Source organism: Prionailurus viverrinus, chromosome B4 (genome assembly GCF_022837055.1).
Source record: "Prionailurus viverrinus isolate Anna chromosome B4, UM_Priviv_1.0, whole genome shotgun sequence".
Lineage (NCBI taxonomy): Eukaryota > Metazoa > Chordata > Mammalia > Carnivora > Felidae > Prionailurus > Prionailurus viverrinus.
In genome coordinates this window covers 79,721,824-79,741,473 of record NC_062567.1, presented here as the reverse complement: position 1 = coordinate 79,741,473, position 19,650 = coordinate 79,721,824, and the positions used below count along the sequence as shown (strand labels likewise).

General features: G+C 51.4%; 1 protein-coding gene across 1 annotated transcript; it reads right to left on the bottom strand.

Moving 5' to 3' along the window:
• Window positions 1-1,500: 1,500 nt before the first annotated feature.
• ERBB3 (erb-b2 receptor tyrosine kinase 3) lies at window positions 1,501-19,333 on the bottom strand. The gene is made up of 28 exons (XM_047865795.1): window positions 18,954-19,333; window positions 15,137-15,288; window positions 14,481-14,667; window positions 13,129-13,254; window positions 12,426-12,491; window positions 11,903-12,021; window positions 11,657-11,798; window positions 11,189-11,302; window positions 10,976-11,096; window positions 9,705-9,778; window positions 9,454-9,544; window positions 8,996-9,201; window positions 8,659-8,791; window positions 8,355-8,445; window positions 7,982-8,136; window positions 7,529-7,582; window positions 6,785-6,926; window positions 6,065-6,184; window positions 5,839-5,937; window positions 5,460-5,645; window positions 5,154-5,309; window positions 4,839-4,914; window positions 4,508-4,654; window positions 4,083-4,180; window positions 3,797-3,985; window positions 3,563-3,634; window positions 2,826-3,120; window positions 1,501-2,424 (listed from the first exon to the last, which is right to left on the bottom strand). Exons 1-28 carry the CDS (start codon window positions 19,033-19,035, stop codon window positions 1,898-1,900), a joined length of 4,020 nt encoding a protein of 1,339 aa, XP_047721751.1. The 5' UTR covers window positions 19,036-19,333; the 3' UTR covers window positions 1,501-1,897.
• Between the last annotated feature and the right edge of the window lie 317 nt (window positions 19,334-19,650).

Sequence of the window (19,650 nt, the reverse complement as noted above, 5' to 3'; positions counted from 1 at the left end):
GGTGAGCTTCATGGGAAGCGTGGTCTCTCCCGGAAAAACCACATCCACCAGGAGCACGGAGCGAGAACCCGTAATAGAGAGGGGCGGGCTAAGGGAGAAGGGGCGGAGCTACAGCGGGGCGATGGGTGTTTAGGCAGTGGGGCTGGGTGGAGCAGGGTGGAACTCAGGCGAGGAGGGAGTGGCTACATTAAGGACAGGGAGGCTGGGTGCGCCCTCCCTCGGATCCCTGGAGCGGCTGGCGGGACCGGCTCAGCCGGTCCAATCATCCTCCGGTGCTGGGAGAACGGGGAGGGGCAAGAACTATGGAACTCCTATGGAAGGAGACCTAGAGTACAAGGAGTAGGGGCTAACTGGGCAGCTATAGTCCGGAGAGTCCCACTGAAGATGGCACCATTGCTCCAACAGTAGGCTTTGATGGCAACACTTTGAGGGAAGTGTTGATACAGACTTTTTCAAGAGAATGAGAGTTCTGAAACATATGGGAGTTTTAGTGTTCCATCTCTTGAGGGACCACATCTATCAGGCTTTCTTATTTTCCCAAACGTGGGTTTTCTTGTTTTTGTTATTCCCAAGTGGCTGCCCTGTAGAGATTTCTAGTAAAAGCCTTAAATGAAAAGGACTGTGTGTTATGCTTGTCTTCAGAAAAGTAGGGCTGGAGAAAGCTGCAAGGGACAGAGTAGGATTGTCAGAAGACACAAGGCGGCATGCTGTGGTTGGTAGTTATCCATTGCTGAAGAGCAAAGGGATGATCTATCCCACACACCAAAGGTCTTCTTCATTTGACAGTCGGGAAGCTGAAAAACTTTGGTATTTTTATTCAAGCATGTATAAAAACAAAACAAAAAACTTCACGGATACAAAAGATACCCCGTTTTCCATCCAAGGGGACAGAGGCCTGAAGCTGGGTCCTCTTTCTATTCCAACTGGAAAGTTCCCACTACTGGATGAGAATAGACCCTAAAAGTGGCTCTTGGGACCGTTATGATCTGTCCCTTGGGTGAGAAGTGATCATTTACAGCACATGTAGGGTATGGTTTACACAAAAATGTCCAGTTATTTTTCCTTCTGACCACCCCATTACCCCCACTTCCTGAGATGAGAAGCCTGGGTGTAGGAGGAGGCTGTGGTTGTTGGGCTTGATTCAGTGCAAAAATAAGAAGACAACGCCCCTTACAAGGACTCTGACTTACATCACTTTTCTTTGATATCTTACAGTAAGAAAACCTTCATTGGACGATTCTGAATCCTGAACCTGCCACTTACTTAATCTCTTTAAGGCTCAGTTTCCTTTTTTTGTAAAATGGGATAATCCCTAGCTCACAGAACTGTTGTAAGGATCAGGTGACATAATGTAGGCAAACTTTAGGATGACGGCTGGCATTGTAAATGCTCAATTAATAGTAATATCTATGCCCAATCTCTTTCTTCACTCAAGATTTGAAGCTTTCCATTCTTTCCAGGGGACTGAGTCATAAATTTTACTTTCCCCTGCTAGGGTACCCCTGTTTCCTCTTCCTTAGGAGTCTGATGGGAAACACAAGCACACTTTAAAGCCTAATCTCAACAAGTCAGAGTCTGAAAAAAAGGGACATGGGAGTAATCCTTCATATCTCCAGGGAGTCCCCCTGAGGAAGCTGAGGAATGGGATTAGGAAAGCACACAAAATAGGGAAAACCTCCTTTCCCAGGAATGGGAAAGAGAAGAAAAGTGCACAGCTGGCTACATACCACAAGAATTTTGTGTCAAAGTGTTTAAAAGCCTCCAAGGGTTGAATGGAATTGTCTGGGACTGGGGAAATGGGGCTGAGACCTGTGAGGGAGGGACTAGGGAGAAGATGAGTACCCTCTAGAGGCACTAGCTGCCATGAAATGCTCCCTGAGTACTTTAGGAAGCAGGGTTATGTTCTCTGAGCATTAGCCTTGGGGAAAAGCCTGCTGTGCCAGTAATCAGGGTTATCAAAAGCGGAGTCAGTGGCTTCTAAACTACGTAGAGTTTTGAGGCGGGCACAGTGGACATGGGGGGCATGGTGTCCAGGCCCCTGGAAAGCTCTCATCTCTTCATACCCTTGTTCAGCTGCTGGGCAGGCCCCCATAGCTGCGTAATCTCCCCCAGGAGCTCCCCCACCATGTCGCCGATTCATATATTCATAGTCCTCATCCGGGGTTGTGCCAGCAGTGGCCATGATTGGCACAGGGTTGAGTGGGCAACTCTGTGTGCTGCCCAGGGAAGCGCTGAGGTCTGATCCCACATCCATGTACTCATAACCCAGCTCCTCAAGAGAGCTAGGCCTAGGGGGACGAGGCGGACTGCGCCTTCTTCTCCGGTTCATGTATTCATATTCCTCATCTTCATCTTCTTCTTCAGTACCCAGGACAGAACTGAGGCCCACTGAAGAAAGGGTGCCCTCCCGGGAGGAGGGAGTACCTGGAGATTGAGAAGAGAGGCTAGGTATGTGGAGAACATGGTAGTAGGCAGTGGGAAGTGGGGGAAAGTTAGGAAAAAATGAAAAGGGAGGGATAAGATCAGAGAAGACAAGGGGCGCCTGGGTGGCTCAGTGAGTTAAGCATCCAACTCTTGATTTCGGCTCAGGTCATGATCTCCAGGTTCATGGGATCCAGCTCCACATCGGGCTCTGTGCTGACAGTGTGGAGCCTGTCTGGGACTGTCTGTCTGTCTGTCTCTCTCTCTGCCCCTCCCTTGCTTGCAAGAGCAGTGTTCTCTCTCAAAAATAAATAAAAAAGATCAGAGAAGATAAAAGGATTAGGATAAGCCTGGGGAAAGGATTAGAGAAAGATCTGAGGAAAACCCTAGGAAGAGTCAGGCACCTTTGAGGTGTGCATCTGGCATGACATATCCATTGACATCCTCTTCCTCTAATCCTGGTGGGGAGAGTGGGGTGACAGGAGTGAGCAGGCTGTGGCGCTGGGAATGGTAGGCACTGTCTCCACGTGGCCGTGGGCTCCGGCTCCGGCTCCTACACATTGACACCTTCTCCTGGAGCTCAGCCTCAGAGCCTGTCACATGGCCTTCTGAAGACTCTGATGCCAGGCGTCCCCGTGGCAGTGGGTGCAGGGAGACTGGACGGGGACACCGCTCACCACCCCCACAGACTGCAGACTCCTAAGGAGGAAAGTAAAACAGAGATTTACACAGAGACAAAGAAAGAGATATTTGTTTAGGAGACTGGGTTGTTCATAGCCTTCTTTTTTTGTAGGACACTGATTAAACCTCAAAGGTTTTGGGGTGCCTAGGTGGCCCAGTCAGTTAAGCATCCCACTTCAGCTCAGGTCATGATCCCACAGTTCATAGGTTTGAGCCCTGCATTGGGCTCTGTGCAGACACCTTGGAGCCTGGAGCCTGCTTCAAATTCTGTGTCTCCCTCTCCCATTCCCCCTCCCCTGCTCGCACCCTGTCTCTCTCTCAAAAATAAATACTTAAAAAAACCCACAAAAAACAAAACAAAAAACCCTAAAATGTTTCTAAAGTGTCCCACACTGCCCCTATGGATCCTAAGACACTGCCACCTAGCCTTGCAGTAGCCCCTCAAAGAGACAGACCTTACCTGGCAGGCCTCCCCAAGATTACCCTGGTTCATAGGCATATAGCCAGATGATGGGCTTAAAAGGCTCTGGCTCTAGGATGAAAAAAAGTGAAGAAGAAGTTTGATTAAAGGAGAAATCTACTCACCATGGGGGGCTTTGAGTAGTTAATTTAGGTATCAGTGGGGTTCATGAGGGTGCAGGTACGTAGAGGGCTCAGGGTGCAGAAAGTCTTGAAGCGCTGGGAAGTACCTTACCCCACGGGGCCGATTAAGTGTTCCAACTGGCAGGCTGAGAGCAGAGCCTAGTGTGGCTGCCAGGCCATCCTCCTCTGATTCCAAGTCCAGGTCCAGCTCAAGTTCTGGCTCCAGCTCCACTTCCTCCAGTTCCTTGTTTGTCAGAGCAGGGGGTTCTGCCCCAGGGGGTATTCCAGGCCCACTTTCTCTCTGTAGGGACAGGTGATTGTTAAGGTGGATCCTCGTTCCTGCCCTGCCAAGTCTGCTTTCCTCTAGATCTCCTTGACAACAACTAGCTCCTTCTCACCTTTATGACCAGATACCGTGGTGGGTCTCGGGCCATCCTGGTAAACTCATTGGCTAGTTCTTTAAAGGTTGGGCGAATATTCTCATCAATCATCCAACCTAGGGGCAAGATGTAGAAGTAGAGCCATAAGAGGGAAGTGGAGTAGGGAGGGAAGTCAGTTAGAAAATGGCTGGGGGATCAGGGGTACGTAGATGGCTCAGGAGGTTGAACATCCAACTTTTGATTGGCTCAGGTCATGATCTCACGGTTCGTGAGACTGAGCCCTGAGTCGGGCTCTATGCTGCCAGCACAGAGCCTGCTTGGGATTCTCTCTTTCCCTCTCTCTCTGCCCCTCCCCTGCTCGTACTCCCACTCTCTCTCAAAATAAAGAAATAAACATGTAAAAAAAAAAAAAAAAAAAAGGCTAGGATCAGCAGGTAACTCACACTTGACCATGACCATGTACACATCAATGGTACAGATCTGAGGCTGCGCCAATCGCTCCCCCTTCTCTAGCAGGTCTGGTACTTCAGCCAGTCGTAGCCCAGCATAGGGCTCTGCCCCAAAGGTCATCAGCTCCCAAACTGTCACTCCTGGTATAGGAAGACATGACTAGTTGATGGCAAAATAGTAGACATGGCATGAAGACTAAGGGGAGGCAGAATTTAATCTAACACAAAGATCCGAAGGGCCTAGAAATTCTAAGAAGGGGTCTCTCAAAAGGCAACTATGGGATTTGGGCCAGTGATGATATGGAGGGTATCCAGATGGACTGACCATAGCTCCAGACGTCACTCTGGTGTGTGTATTTCCCAAAATGGATACTCTCGAGGGCCATCCACTTAATTGGAGTCTGGGGAATTGAAGGCAAAAGTTGATTTCTAAAAATTTTCTTAGCACTTCTAAACCCCAAGTTCTCTATCACTCTTTTCTCTGTTGCTTTCTGAACTCGTACTTCTGACATCTCCAAGTTCCTCTCCTTGAACTTACCATGAAGCATCTCTTTGCCTCTGAAGGAGACCACTGACTGCTTCCTGTCCCCATGCTTCACTCCACCCCCACCTCCTTACCCAGCCCTTTGTGTCACCTCACCTTGGCCTCACTGTGTAGTAGCTGCTTATCGTCAGGGGGCAGCAGGTCCGCCACCCCAAAATCTGCCACCTGAACCTGACTGGGTGACTTCAGTAGCACATTTCGGGCAGCCAAGTTCCTATGCACCATACCATGCTCCTCAAGGTAGTACATACCCTACAGAGGAAGGAAGTATTCTCAAGGTTGGGGGAGTTGCTCCTTGAGATCCAGAATCATCCCAAACCCTAAAGGCACCTCCGAATTTCAACTCCCTGCCAGCCATCAGCCAGGCAGTTCAGTCATAGGACTTCTCCAGGTTCCTCTCACCTTGGCAATCTGTACTCCCCAGTTGAGCAGTAGCTGGGGCCCCAGTGCTCCACGGTGTTGTCTCACGTGATCCAGCAGGGAGCCCAGAGGCAAGTACTGAGTGACAAGCTGCAGAGATGACCCTGGGCACAGTCCCAGCAGCCGTACAATGTGGGCATGGTCTAGGCTGCCAATGGCCAGCATGTGCTAAGAGACACAAGAGGGGTTATCCAGGGATCAAACAGGTCCACATACGTACACCCAGATCAGGGCTATCCCAACATTCAAGGACATCAGTATGGTTAACAGTACTTACTGACACAGGACCATGCCTTTACATAAGCATATCTAATATTGACCTCTTTTCCAGTGGCATACAGAACACCCTTCCCTCACTTACGTCTGTCACATCTTGAAAACTTTGCCGTCCACTCTTATCCTCAATGACTTTAATGCAGACTGGAATCTTGATTGATTCACCCTCAGGAATCCACACTCCCTAAGAAGTTTTGGACAGGAGTCAGCCAAAGGTCATTCTCCCCAGGCTAGCCCTTTCCCTCAATCTTTCTCTCCTTCACCCTAGATCTTTCCCCTCCTCCTCCACAGACTTTCTGCAGGCCACTCACTTTGTGCACAGTTCCAAAGACGCCCGAGCCAAGCACTTTAAGCTTCCTCAGCTCTGTTTCTTTGAAGATTCTGGCCAAGACTTTGTTAGCCTTCTCACTGGGATCCAGAGGTTCTATGCTCTGAAGAGCAGAAGGGAAGAAAATACTCAAGCCCATTGCCATGCCCCATTCCAACTCTCTCCCTATAGGTGGATGCTCAGAGCCACAAAGGCCAAAGGGGTGGGAGCAAGAAGAGGAATTGTCTTTAGTCTTAAGAAGCGTTGCAAGCTTATTGGGGAGTAACAGACCCTAAGGACTGAGGAAGTTTTTTGTGTTCATGAGACCAGCAATTAAGAGGGTTGGGTTTCCCCTTTGATGGAGGGAAGGGGGAAGAGTTGCTAATGCTGTCACCTTGAATACTTCTTTACAGTTCCCTATGCTTTCCAAAGCATTTCCACATACATCAACCCCTTTCACCCTTACAGCCATTCTGTAAGGATGAATGTTATTTCTTGTGTACATGTGCATAAAATGTGGCACAGAGAAGGAAAGTAACTTCAAAATCATGTGGCAAATTAATGGCAAAATCAGGACTAGGATGCATGTCTCCCATTTTTCTGGCCAGAGTTCTTTCTAATGGGCCATACTACCTCCTTGAAGAAAAGGATCAAATCTCTGGGAAAGGAGGCTCTTAAAGAGTGATGGTATGGGGTACCTTTCAAGATTAGGCTAGGCACTTACCTCACCCCGTTCCAAGTAGCGCCTCATAGCCCTCTTATTCTGAATCCGGCGCCCACGCAAATAGAGAAAAGTGCCTCCCAGGATCAGGAAAACCACTGCCAATCCTACTACCACTGTTAAACCCATTGCCAGATGGGTTTTGCTGTGGGATAGAGAAGCCCAGCATTATCCTAGGCCTACACCTCCCTTACAAATATCACCTATGCCGGGGCGCCTGGGTGGTTCAATCAATTAAGTGTCAGACTCTTGATTCTGGCTCAGGTCATGATCTCACAGTTAGGGAATTCAAGTCCCGTGTCAAGCTCCACACTGATAGTGTGGAGCCTGCTTGGATTCTCTCTCTCTCTCTGCCCCTCCCCTGCTTGCACTCTCTCTCTCCCTTTCTATAAATAAATAAACAAACAAACAAACATCCTTTAAAACAACAATAACCAAAATAAAACAAAACAAAAAAACAAATGTCATTTATGGTACAGATTTGGTACAAGAAATTAACATTCACACATACACATGTCTTTGAGCACTGAAAGGGTTAGCCTAAATCTGGACCTCCTGAGGCTACTACAAGCTAATCTTCAGAAGGGAAGGCCAGAAGCCTGGATTCTTGTGTCTCTGAGTCCAGTGATAGTGGTGTATATAGAAGGTCAAAATGAATAGAGTCATCTCTTCCCAGCAGGTAACTGCCCCCTCCCTAGCTTCTCTCCCAAATATCCCCAGCTTCCTAAATCTCCAAGCCCATCATACCTGATCAGTGCTGGTGTTTGGCCTAAACAGTCTTGTAGCTCTGGTCCCTTACACCTGGAGAACAAAGTCACCTCCTTAAATGGGAGCTTGGGAGACTCCCATAGGAAGCTCAATTCTGACAGCCTCAACATATGACACCGTTTCAGATCCTACCATAGTGTCCCATCCTGGAGCCCAAATCATATTCCAAGACATGGCCCCCAACTCTAGCTTGCCATCCCTTCCTGAGTCCCTCTCTTGAATGAAACTCCCCTGAGCTGGGGTTATTCCAGGTTCTCAAAACTGTGGTATAATTGTATGCTGTTACTGAGATTCCCTTTCTCCAATCCTTCATTATGCAGCTGAGAGTGATTCTTAAGTCATAGTTCCTTTCTTCTTTCAGCTCCCTTTTACCCTCTACTTTCCCCCTAGTTTTATGTTCTCCCCTTCCCCCCACATCAGCCCATCACTGACCCCTGGGTGCAGTTCTCATGGCAGGGCCGACATTCATTCTGAGAATCTGGGTACTTGTAGATGGGGCCCTTGGCACCAAGGACTCCATAGGGGCAGCTGCTCACACAGTGAGGCCCATCTCGAAAATGGGCACACTGAGCACATGCATCAGAGCCCTGGGTGGAAGAGAGAAGGGCGGGAAGGATGGGATGCCAATGTCAATTTCATACCTCCCAGCAAGGACCAACCCAGCCATTCAAGAGGCTTCACCCATAGACCCTAGTGTTATCTGGCCTCCCTGTGTTGGCCTTGGGATCTGGCCATATCATTCCCAGGACCTTCAAGTGTTGCCCTTGCCCTCTCTCCCTTAGAGATCCTGGTGTTGCTACTGTACCGAGCCATTGCACGTGGCACTACCCTCCATGGGTTGGCACTCCAGGTGACAGGAGAAGCATTCAGCCTCATGGGCAAACTCACGAGGCTCCCTGCAATGGAGGGTTAAAGGAGGGGGTCACTTCTAAGTCCTGACTTTTACTTCCTGATCCCCCAACCACAGGGTCCCCTTCTTCATTCCCACCAAGGCATATGCAGAGAGTTATCTAACGGCTTTCAGGTGCCACCTGAACAGCTCCATCCCGGGGTCCCAACCCCCCCCCCCCCCCCAATCCCTTCTTGACTCTCTCGCCCCTCACTATTACCCATTCAGAAAGTTGCAGTGGGTCACACAGACACCGCCTCGGCTGTAGTTTCGACAGGATAGGCACTGACCAGGACCTGGGCCCCAGCATCCCCCAGAGGAGCACAGGGGATCACATACTTTGCCCTCTGCCACTGGAAAGGAAGGAGTGAGTTAGGAGGAGTCAGAGCTCTAACATGCCCTCTTTGGAACTCTTCCTCATAACCGCCTCCAGCTCGACATGTCCCTCTCCTTGGTTCCACCCCCATCCCTTCTACTTCCGGGGCGGACAGTCCTTACACTGTACTCTCTCCTCCCTGACCTCCTCTTCCCACCACCCTGGGGGCTGTGTCCCTCACCGCAGTCTCTGCGGGGCCGGTTATGTTTGATGTCTAGTCTCTCTTCCGGAGGCCCCCGCAGCAGCCGGGTCCAGTTCAGAGAATGGTGGTAGCACAGCTGCCTATTGGCGCTTATGTAGATACGCCCGGCACTGATTTCTTTCAAAGATCGGAGGCCTAACGATGTTATATTCAAGTTCTTCATGATCAACAATGAGAAGCCCCGGCTGAGAACAAGGAGACAGGATGAGAAGGGGGAAAAATGACCATGCAGTGGATTCATGTTCATTCAACAAATTTGCTCTGGGACAGTCAGATCACTGAGACGGACACCCCTTCCTTTTGCCTTTTCCTCTTCAGACTGGCAGACCCTTTGGGACTGCTGTATGACACAACACCTTGTACTTCACGCAAGGATGCCTACGAAACAGGGTTCATTGCCTGGAGATGCTATTACCTCCACACTCTTTACTACTCACTTGTAGAGGCTCCTGCCCCCAATGGTTGTCAGGTTGGAAAAGACACTGAAGTTGTGCATGTGGGGAGGCCAGGATTGGATGTTCAGGTAACCTGGGGGGCCAGAGAGAAGTATGTGAGCAGGGAATCTTTGCCCCTTGCTTTCTCAGGTTCTGTTGGTCCTTCCCCTGTTGCTTGGGACATGATTTTATAAGTAGTTACGTAGCAATTTGTGCCAGTGGTTTACCTATTCCTCTCAGACAAGATCACTCACCTGTGATCTCCCGTACTGTCCGGAAGACATTGAGCTTCTCAGGGTCCAGGGCAGGGATCTTGTGCCAGGGGTCGCTGGAAAGAATAGTAAAAACCAGTTGACAAGGTAGAGGTAGAACCCAGTAGCAACAAGCATGCCTAGGCTCAGAACTTAGTTTCTAAACACCATCCTCCACTGAAAGGGAACAGGGCTCCTTGGAGAAAGGGCTAGGGCAGGAAAAATATAACATGAGTTTACAGCATCTTATGCCAAACGGTATGGAAGTGCCCCCATTGGCCAGTTCAGAGATAACTGAACACCAAAATAATGACTGTAAAAGATTATAAAAAATTGAATGAAATAGGTATTATTGAATAAACAAATAAATGGGAAGGGGAGACTCTTCCTAACACTGAAATGCCAACAAATGAATGTAAAAGGATTAATGGAATTAGAAAACCATCATGTGGCAACTCTCGTTAAATAACTGATTTAGGGGGTTCCTGGGTGGCTCAGTTGGTTAAGTGTAAGACTCTTGATTTTAGCTCAGGTCATGATCTCGCAGTTCGTGGGTTTGGGCCCAGCGTCGAGCTCCATGCTGAGGGTGCAGAGTCTGTTTGGCATTCTTTGTCTCCCTCTCTCTCTCTCAAAAATAAAGAAAGAAACATTAAAAAAAACTGATTCAGGCAGGGGCACCTGGCTGCCTCAGTCGGTGGAACATGAGACTCTTGATCTTAGGGTTGTGAGTTCGAGCCCCACGTTGGTTGTAGAGATTACTTATAACTAAAATCTTAAAAAAAAAAAGAGGACACCATGTCCTTGTCTCTTGCCACTCAGCTAAATGGTATCAGATTGCTTAGGGATGTCTCTGAGGGGATTCAAGCTTCAAGCCCTGGGTGGGAGACGGAGTTAGGCATGGTCAGGTACTGTGTGACTTTTAAAATGTTATGACTTAGGGGCGCCTGGGTGGCGCAGTCGGTTAAGCGTCCGACTTCAGCCAGGTCACGATCTCGTGGTCCGGGAGTTCGAGCCCTGCGTCAGGCTCTGGGCTGATGGCTCAGAGCCTGGAGCCAGTTTCCGATTCTGTGTCTCCCTCTCTCTCTGCCCCTCCCCCGTTCATGCTCTGTCTCTCTCTGTCCCAAAAATAAATAAACATTGAAAAAAAATAAAAAAAAAAATGTTATGACTTATATTCTTAATCAGCTGCATATATGGAGAGCTGAACCAAATGTAGTGAAGTGTGAGGGGCTGGATGGGGTGAGGGATTAGAAAAGGAAAGCAGAGTCTCTAACCCATTGAGGCCAGTGATAAGAAAGTCCAGGTTGCCCAGGATCTTGGTGCAGTTCACAAACCCATCAATGTTGCTAGAGTCCACAGTCTGGAAGCGGCTCCCGGAGCCCGTCCCCTCACAGGCTGCAAACACAACAGAGGCTCAGTGGGCGGGGCCTGATTGGTCTCTGGGGAAAGGAGGTCTTTTTGCCAACTCCTTGCCATCTCCTACTCACCTTTAGGGCACAGCCCCCCACAAGGTTCACACATCTTGAGTCCATTTTTATCTACTTCCATCTTGTCAGGAGGACAGGCCCGGACACAAGATGTTTGATCTACCACAAAGTTATCTAGGAAAGACGAAGGTGCCATTAGTGACAAGGGAGGAACACTGCCAACCACCAACTGAACATTGCTCCCTCCTGCTCTTTGCTGGATCTGCCCCAACTTACCACCGAAGGCTCCTGAAGCACTGTCCTATGGATTAGAAAGGCCCTTTGCTCTTTGTTTCAGAACTAGGAGCAATTACTAGAAATCATGGGGAAGCAGATGGGGGAGTAGGGCATAGGGATCATTCACTGGAGGTTGTCAGGTGATCACAACCTACATCCTCTATTTACCACCCAACTTGATCCCTTTTACCTCCTCAAATGTTGTCTAAAATCTAGTTTCCACGACCATTGTTCCTCTCCTTAGACACTTACGGGGACAGCTGGCTACACAAACTCCACCATACTGATACTTGGTGTGGGGATTGGGTTCCAGCTGGAAAGTTAGCTTGTTGTAAACGAGAGGCTGTGGACACTGGCGTACACACGCCCCACTGTCATTGAAGAGTCGACAGGCCTAGGAACACAGGAGATTCATAAAACTCGCGTTATGTACGTACCCCGACCTCCTCCCAAAGCCCACATCCCCATTTCAGAACCCAGGCAAATGGTGGTACATACAAAGCAGTCTGTATCCTGAGGGCCTGAGCAGCCCCCTGCACACTCATCATGGCAGCACTGGTTGGGGTTGGGCCCAAAGCAGTGACCATTACACTGAGGGGCACAGATGGTCTTGGTCACTATAGAAAGAGAGAAAGCATGGCTGTCAGGGCTCTTAAGACTGTATTCTGAGGGGCACCTGGGTGGCTCAGTCGGTTAAGTGACTGACTTTGGCTCAGGTCATTATCTCACGGTTCATGAGTTCGAGCCCCATGTCAGGCTCTGTGCGGACAGCTCAGAGCCTGGAGCCTCCTTCAGATTCTGTCTCCCCCTCTCTCTCTGCCCCTCCCCCGCTCACACTCTGTCTCTCTGTCTCTCTGAAAAATAAATAAATATTAAAAAAAAAAAAAAGACTGTATTCTGAGACCACTGCTCACTCTCTTGCCCTCTAGGCTTGTCCCTACTCCCAGTGTTAACATAGATTGGGGTGGGCAGGGATATGAAAGTGTATGAACTTGAAGTTTTTAGAAGGGAGAAAACCCACATGTCTGGCAGTCTTCCAGTCTAGGACCCCAGCAGCGCCCCTTGCAGGCCTCATGACAGGGGGGACCTGGTTGGGAAGGAAAGCAACACAAAGGGCTGTCAGGGCTAAGAAAGCCTTGCTTGAATCAACAGGGTATGATGTCAGCACACAGACACCCCAGTCCCAGGAAGCAAAGAGCCAGGGCAGTGTCCCTCCTTGCCTTTCCAGAGCAGGGCCGGGCTCAAGTGAACCTGTCAACAACGGGTGGAGCCACACCTCCATACCACCCACAGGGCAGTTGAAGGGGTGGGTCTGGGGCAATTGCCAAGCTCAGCCCCAGTCTGAACCCAGGAACTTGTTTCCTCCTTGGCAAACTGAACCCAGCAGGAATATGTGTGAGTGGACAGGGACAGCAGATCTTGATCAAGGGTAGGTTCCAGGGAGAATGGAAAACGTTATAATGGAAAAAGATGTGGATATGGAGCTCAAAGATCTGGATTCCTCACTTAGTAACAGATCTTCTGCTCCTTTTCTTCACATATTGCTTCTAGGGTTTGGGTTCTAGGAGACTGACCTCCTCCCTCCTGGCAGGCTCCTTGACTCTGGAGCCTGAGGTGTTTTTTCAGTGGAGAGGTGGGTTCGAATTAAGGATATAATGATGATGGGAAAGGGGTCACTCTGGTTTGGTGGGGGCAGGGGAGCAGTCTTGATCATGTTCACTCACAGCTCTTGCCATTGTCCTTCACCACTATCTCGGCATCTCGGTCCCTCACGATGTCCCTCCAGTCGATTGTGTCCATGTGACAAAGTTTATCATTCTTCTCAATATAAACACCCCCTGACAGAATCTCTGAGACAGGGAAGAGAAGTGACAGGCTTAAGGGCTGCAGCAGACCTCCTCTTCCCTACACACCCCACCAACCCAAAAGGCCACCCAAGACTCAGAAAGAGGGGAGAAGGGACAGATGAATATGTCTAATTAAATCCGAACTGCAGAAAAGGCTTGCCTTGTAATGTAGAGGAGGAGCCAGGCCAAAAGAAAACTTCTGCCTCCTCAGACACCTGTCCAAATCCGGTTTAGCCAGTGGGGGAGGGGAAGGGAAAGCAAGAGAGAAGATCCCTGACTCAGCCACCTCCTTCCCCCGCCCTACCTGTGTGTTTTCCAACTGACAGGGACAGGGAGAAGTACAAGGTAGCCATGCGGCATCTAACTCTCATGTTTCCCCAGCCAGTGGGGAATTATGAGGGGGAGGAGATAGGATCCTCATTCCTGGGGAAGGAGGGACATCAAACTACACTGTACTATAAAGATAGAGGAGGGGCGCCTGGGTGGCTCAGTGGGTTGAGCAGCCGACTTCGGCTCAGGTCATGATCTCACGGTCCGTGAGTTCAAGCCCCGCGTCGGGCTCTGTGCTGACAGCTCAGAGCCTGGAGCCTGTTTCCGATTCTGTGTCTCCCTCTCTCTGACCCTCCCCCGTTCATGCTCTGTCTCTCTCTGTCTCAAAAATAAATAAACGTTAAAAAAATTTTTTTTTAAAGATAGAGGAGTGGGGGCGGGGGACCCCTTGGATGGCTCAGTCGGTTAAGGTTAAGCATCCAACTTCAGCTCAGGTCATGATCTCGCAGTCCATGAGTTCAAGCCCCGTGTCGGGCTCTGCGCTGACAGCTCAGAGCCTGGAGCCTGCTTCAGATTCTGTGTCTCCCTCTCTCTGCCCCTCTCCTGCTCATGCCTCTGTCTCTCTCTCTCTCTCTCTCTCTCTCTTTCTCTCAAAAGTGAATAAACATTAAAAAAATTTTTTAATAAAAATAAAAGTAAAGATAGAGGAGTGGGTAACAGATCCAGCTCCAACTCCAGACCCATGGGACATAAGGACCTTCCCCCTGGGCCGCAGACGCCTTTGCTCCCTATCAGGGCCCTATATGGTTTAAGGAGTAGTGGACCTTTAGACTGCAACGTTCAAGATGGTGGGCCCCATGAAAGGGGCACTTAGTGAGCAGTCTCGGGTTACCATCGAGGAGGCACCTGTCTGCAGGTTGGTTGAGGGGCAAGACTAGAAGGAATCATCAGGAACTGACCGGTGAGCTGAGTAAAGCGGAGCTGGCGCAGAGCATGGCTAGAGTTGGTGTTATAGTTCAACATGACAAAGATGGCAAACTTCCCATCGTAGACCTGGGTCCCCCGCACCACCCGGAGGTTGGGTAGTGGCAGTGTAGAGAACTCATTCATGGCCACGAGGACATAGCCGGTCACTTCTCGGATCCACTGTGATGGAACAGAGACCATGTCAGTGGGAGGGACAACAGGACGAAAAGCCTCAATCTCCTCTCCCTCCCCAAAGCATTAAGGAATCCCTAAACCCCTCAAATTCTTTCCGATTCCTACTTTGGAGTAGGAGAGGAGCTGGTGTCACATTAGTGTGTCCCTTCTGCAAAGGAAGACAGGCAGCAGAAGTGACTGGGGAATTCTAATCTCCTACCCTCTCTTTCTTAGAGCTCCTCTTGCCGGGAGGGTCCTTGCTTAGTCCCTTCCTCATCTTTCCAGTGCCTATCGGTCCCAGGGGTCTCTCTGCATTAGCCCCCATTGCAGAACACTATGCCACCCCTGCCCGCTTCTCATTGCCAGCTCCCGTGTATCCCTGGCTACAGAGGCAGACCCTAGGTCCCAGATGCCAGGCTTCTGTGGGTGGAGTTAAGGGGGAAACAGGTTGAGATAGGGAGTCAGGCACTCTAACCTGCAGGAAGGAGAGATCAGCATTGTGTCCTGTGAGCACAATCTCAAGGTTCCCCATCACCACCTCACACCTCTCGTAGAGCTTGTGCAACGTCTGGTACTGGTTCTCGGCATCGCCAGTCACGCTCAGCCCATTCAGAGTCCCGGGACAGACTGGCAGAGAGTGGCAGAGAGCTGGACACAAGTTTTTAGCCCGGTCCCCCCCAGATGGTCTTTGGTCCCCCCCTTTGGTTGCCCCACTCCAGTAACATTCAACAGGATCAAGAGGCAGATGATCCAACCCCACCCCCCCAACCCCCCCGCCCCAGAGACAGACACAAAGGCCCATGTTGGACTGAGAGCCTGAACTCTCTCCTCTCTCACAATCCCCTCACTATCTCTCTGAACAGAAAGGTGAACAGGCTTCCCCTTTCCACCAGGGCCTCCTCTTGCCTCTTTCAGGTGCTACTTTGGGTACTAAGGAGTTAATGAAAGAGGATGTAGGAGGTTTTTTTTTTCTCCTCAGAGAGGTTAGAAAATGACCACAACTTGTTACTCTTCTTTTCCCTTCCCCCTCTCCAACCAGGGTACTTACTTCTCTACCCTCATCCTGCCTCTCTCTAGGTCCTGGAATAAATATCTCTTTGGGGCTAGCACACAGCCCCTATTGTGTCTACCGAGGGTGGGATGGGGGCAGAGGGTGGGGGCAGTGCCCAGGGCCACAGTCCAGCCCACAATGAGGCAATTCTATCTAGGAGGAGGGGGCTGCTCCACCCTGTCCCGAGACACCCTGTCCTCAGTAGCACCCGCCCCCCTCCACCCTCAAGCCTTGGCCTCAGACAAGTGACCTCACTAGAAGGGGGAGCTCTGGTGGGGAGAGGGGGTCAATGTGAGCTTTGTCTTTAAAGCTGGAAGATAAGGAGCTGGTTGCCTACCCTGCACCCCTTCCCCCTTCCTAAATTCTGGCTTCCCTTCTCCCTTCCCCTGTCCCAACATACCCCAGCTCCTCAGCATCACACTTTCCGACAAATACACAGTAGCCTGGAGAGAAACAGCAGAGGCTTCCCCCGATTCTAAGCCTTCCACCCAATTCCATTGTCAAAAGATTCATTAAAAAGTTTTGTAACATGGCAATCCTCACAAGGCATGCCAGTCTTGGGGGTTCATTTGACCTTGTACATATGGAGGACATAGGGGCTATGGAAAATCTTGGACCCTAAGCCCTACCCCTGTCTCCTTCCTCTGGCTCAGTGAAAGACTGTGGGGAGGGGGGGGGGGGTAGATTCCACCTGTTCCAACCACCCTTCCCTGAGGCGCTGGCAGCTTAGGAAGCGGGAGTGGGAATGGAGGGAGGGAAATTAGTGAGGTCCCAACCCCTCCTCCTAGATACACCCCTAGTCTGCTCACTTGACTTTTGAGCGCTCCCATTCCCTATCGCTCCCCACAATGGGAACGGGGTAGGCTAGACCCAGCAGAGGGGTAAACTGGCTGGGAGCTCCCAGAGGATCCTGGGAACTCTAGGGTCCTTGGGCTGAAAGGAAAGAGACTAGGAAGGTTAGTCATTTCGGGAACAGCCCCACCCCAAACCCCTTCCTGGAAGGACAACCCCTCTTACAAGTCAAGGTGCCAACCCTTGTCCCCAGATAAGGGAGGAGTCAAGATTTCTGCACAGAGAAGTGGGGTATGTATGTGATGTGTGTGTGTACGTGCCCTTGCGACACACACAAGCATGTACACAGCTCCCCTGCTGGCCCAGAAACCCATACTGGTTCTGTCCTTGGGTTTCTTCAACGTTTATTTATTTTTGGGACAGAGAGAGACAGAGCATGAACGGGGGAGGGGCAGAGAGAGAGAGGGAGTCACAGAATCGGAAACAGGCTCCAGGCTCTGAGCCATCAGCCCAGAGCCTGACGCGGGGCTCGAACTCACGGACCGTGAGATCGTGACCTGGCTGAAGTCGGACGCTTAACCGACTGCGCCACCCAGGCGCCCCTGTCCTTGGGTTTCTTTATTAGGAAATATTCAGGTGGCCCTATCCATCACACCTGCCTTTATGTGTTTGTGAAGACTCTATGTGTCTGGAAGGCTACAGTGTTAGAGGTCCCAGTTCCCTGCCATCCTGAGGGTAAAGTCCATATTACACAAACAGGGAGCAAAGGGCCTCTTCAGGAAGAGAGCATGAAAAACATCTCTAAGGAGGAACAAGGCAGCGTGGGGAGGAGGGCTGGGGGAAGGGGATAATACCCAGGGACCAGGGGCACAGGGAGGGGTTTGGGCACTCCTTTGGTAGAGAGCACTGGGGTGGGTCAGACCAAGAATCTCCAGCCCTTCCTCAACCAGAGGCCTCCTCTCCAATATCCCCCACCCCCATCACAGCCAGGACAAAGGGGCTATAGAAGGACTGAGACAGGGCCGGATGCCCAGAGGCTGCAGGATCCAGATAAAGGGTAAAGAGACCCAACCATGCCTGCCTCCTGTCTCCCTCAGGGAAGGTGGCCAGGATGTGGGACTCCTGGGTTCCTGATTGAATATTCCAAGGGTCTGGATGGGACAGTGATACAGTCATTCTATTCAGTCCCTCCCACTCCAATCCCCAGACCCCCCCACCCCCGCCCTTCACCAGCTGGGAGTGTTCACATCTCAAGATCCCAGGGTCTAAATTTAGGCCCAGCAACTGTGGGGGAAGCACAGGTGTTTCTCCCACTCCCACTCTGGGGAAGAGGCCCTGGCTGTGCCAAACCCCAAGCTGAGGTCTGGGGGAGGGGAAGAGATCAATAGGATTCCTCCAATGTGAGCAACACCAGCACCCTCAGGTGTCCACGATCCCAGAGATATCCCAAAGGGGTGGGCTCCAGTGGCATGGGAGTGACAGGAGGAACAGAAGAGCAATCTGACTCTTGTTAGACTCTAAGAGAGACAGAGTCAGACAATAAAGAGAATGTAGGTGGGGGAGAAGCTGGGTCTAGGAAGGACTCCCAGGACAGGAAGCTCAGAAGTTAGGAGAGGTGCCCTGTTGGGTCTCAGGTTGGGGAGAAAAAAGACAAACAAGAGAAATACAGATTGGACCTCTTTGACCCTACAGCTCCTGGCCTGGAGCCTTATACATAGTAGTTGCTCAATAAATATTAGTTGAATTGATCTAGGTCTTGACAAAACGAGGTTGGTCAAGTGGGGGGGGGGGGGGGGACCTGCCACTCTATTATTCTGAGGAAAAGAGGGAGGTCGGCCTCTGCGTGGCCTCTCACCTGATGTCACCTGTACTTAGCTCTTTGGTTATTCTCAGCCCTTCCCAGGGCAGGCCAACTCACGGAAGAGGAGGTGCCTGTCTTGTTTTTCCAACAGTAGAGAACAACAACCCCCTCCAACCCTTCCGTAGCTCCGCCCTGTCGGCAAAACAACGAAACTGGAGGTGCTGAAACCCCGGGACGCGGTTGGGGAACAAACTGAGACATCCCCCCACCCCTTTCTCCAAGACCTAAATCACCCATCATCTCACGTTTACAGAACGGAGATCCCAGCTCCCCTCCCTACAGGGACCCTCAGAAGTGTGATCTGTTTCGGCATCAGCCCCACCGAGAAAGACGAATTAGAGGGTCGGCGACGCGCTGCTGAGCGAGTGTGTGTGTGTAGGGGCAGGGGGGCGGTTCAGGAATCCCAACCCCGCCCGGACCACGCCGAGAACCCGAGCCTGACGGTCTCCGCCTAGGTGGTCCCAGCGGACCCGGGGTGGGCACCCCCAGCCTCGCCCCGCCCCAGCCGCTGCCCCTGCCCTCCAGAATTCGGCGCACTCGGTTCGGGATCCCTGGTTCCGAGGCTGCGGGTGTCCTCGTGCCACTTACCTGCCTGCGAGTTGCCCACCTCGGAGCCCCGGGCCAAGCTGAGAAAGAAGCCCAGCACCTGCAGAGCCCCATTCGCCCTCATGACTCCAGCAGAGGGTGAAGGCAGCCCCGCCGAATCCGGTCCGGGGTGGGGGTGGGGGGGGGGTGCTGGACTAGGACATCGAAGCGGAGCCACCTGAGCCGCCGGCGACTTAGCAGCGGCGGCAGAGGAGGTTGCAAACTGCAATAGGAGCCGGAGCCAGAGTCCAGGGCGGGATAGTAGGGGAGGGGTGTACGTCTGTGAGAGGGCGAAGGAGGGAGCGCAGGGGGAGGGGGTGAGTCACGGCCGCGCCCCCTCCGGCGCGAGGCCGGCGTGGAGCTGGCTGTAGCCTCCGGCTGCCCGTCCCGAGCGCGACCCACGCCCCAGTGTTTGTCCGCTTGGCCACGCACATCGAGCATGGGTCTCACGCTAATTTTTCTTCGGGAGCTGGACTAAGGGGGGGGGGGCGAGATTCCAAACGCCCCCAAATGTCTCCAAAGGGGAAAGGTGATGGGGGTGGGGAGAGCGCTCCAAAACCCGCCCCCTGAAAGTTGGCCTCGCCCATTAACCAAATCACTCGACTCCCCCAGCCGGTTGGGTCACTTGCGGGATTTTCTTTCTGAACGTGAATGTTTTTTTTGTGTGTGTGTTTTTGAGGAGGGAGGTGTTTGCCTCACG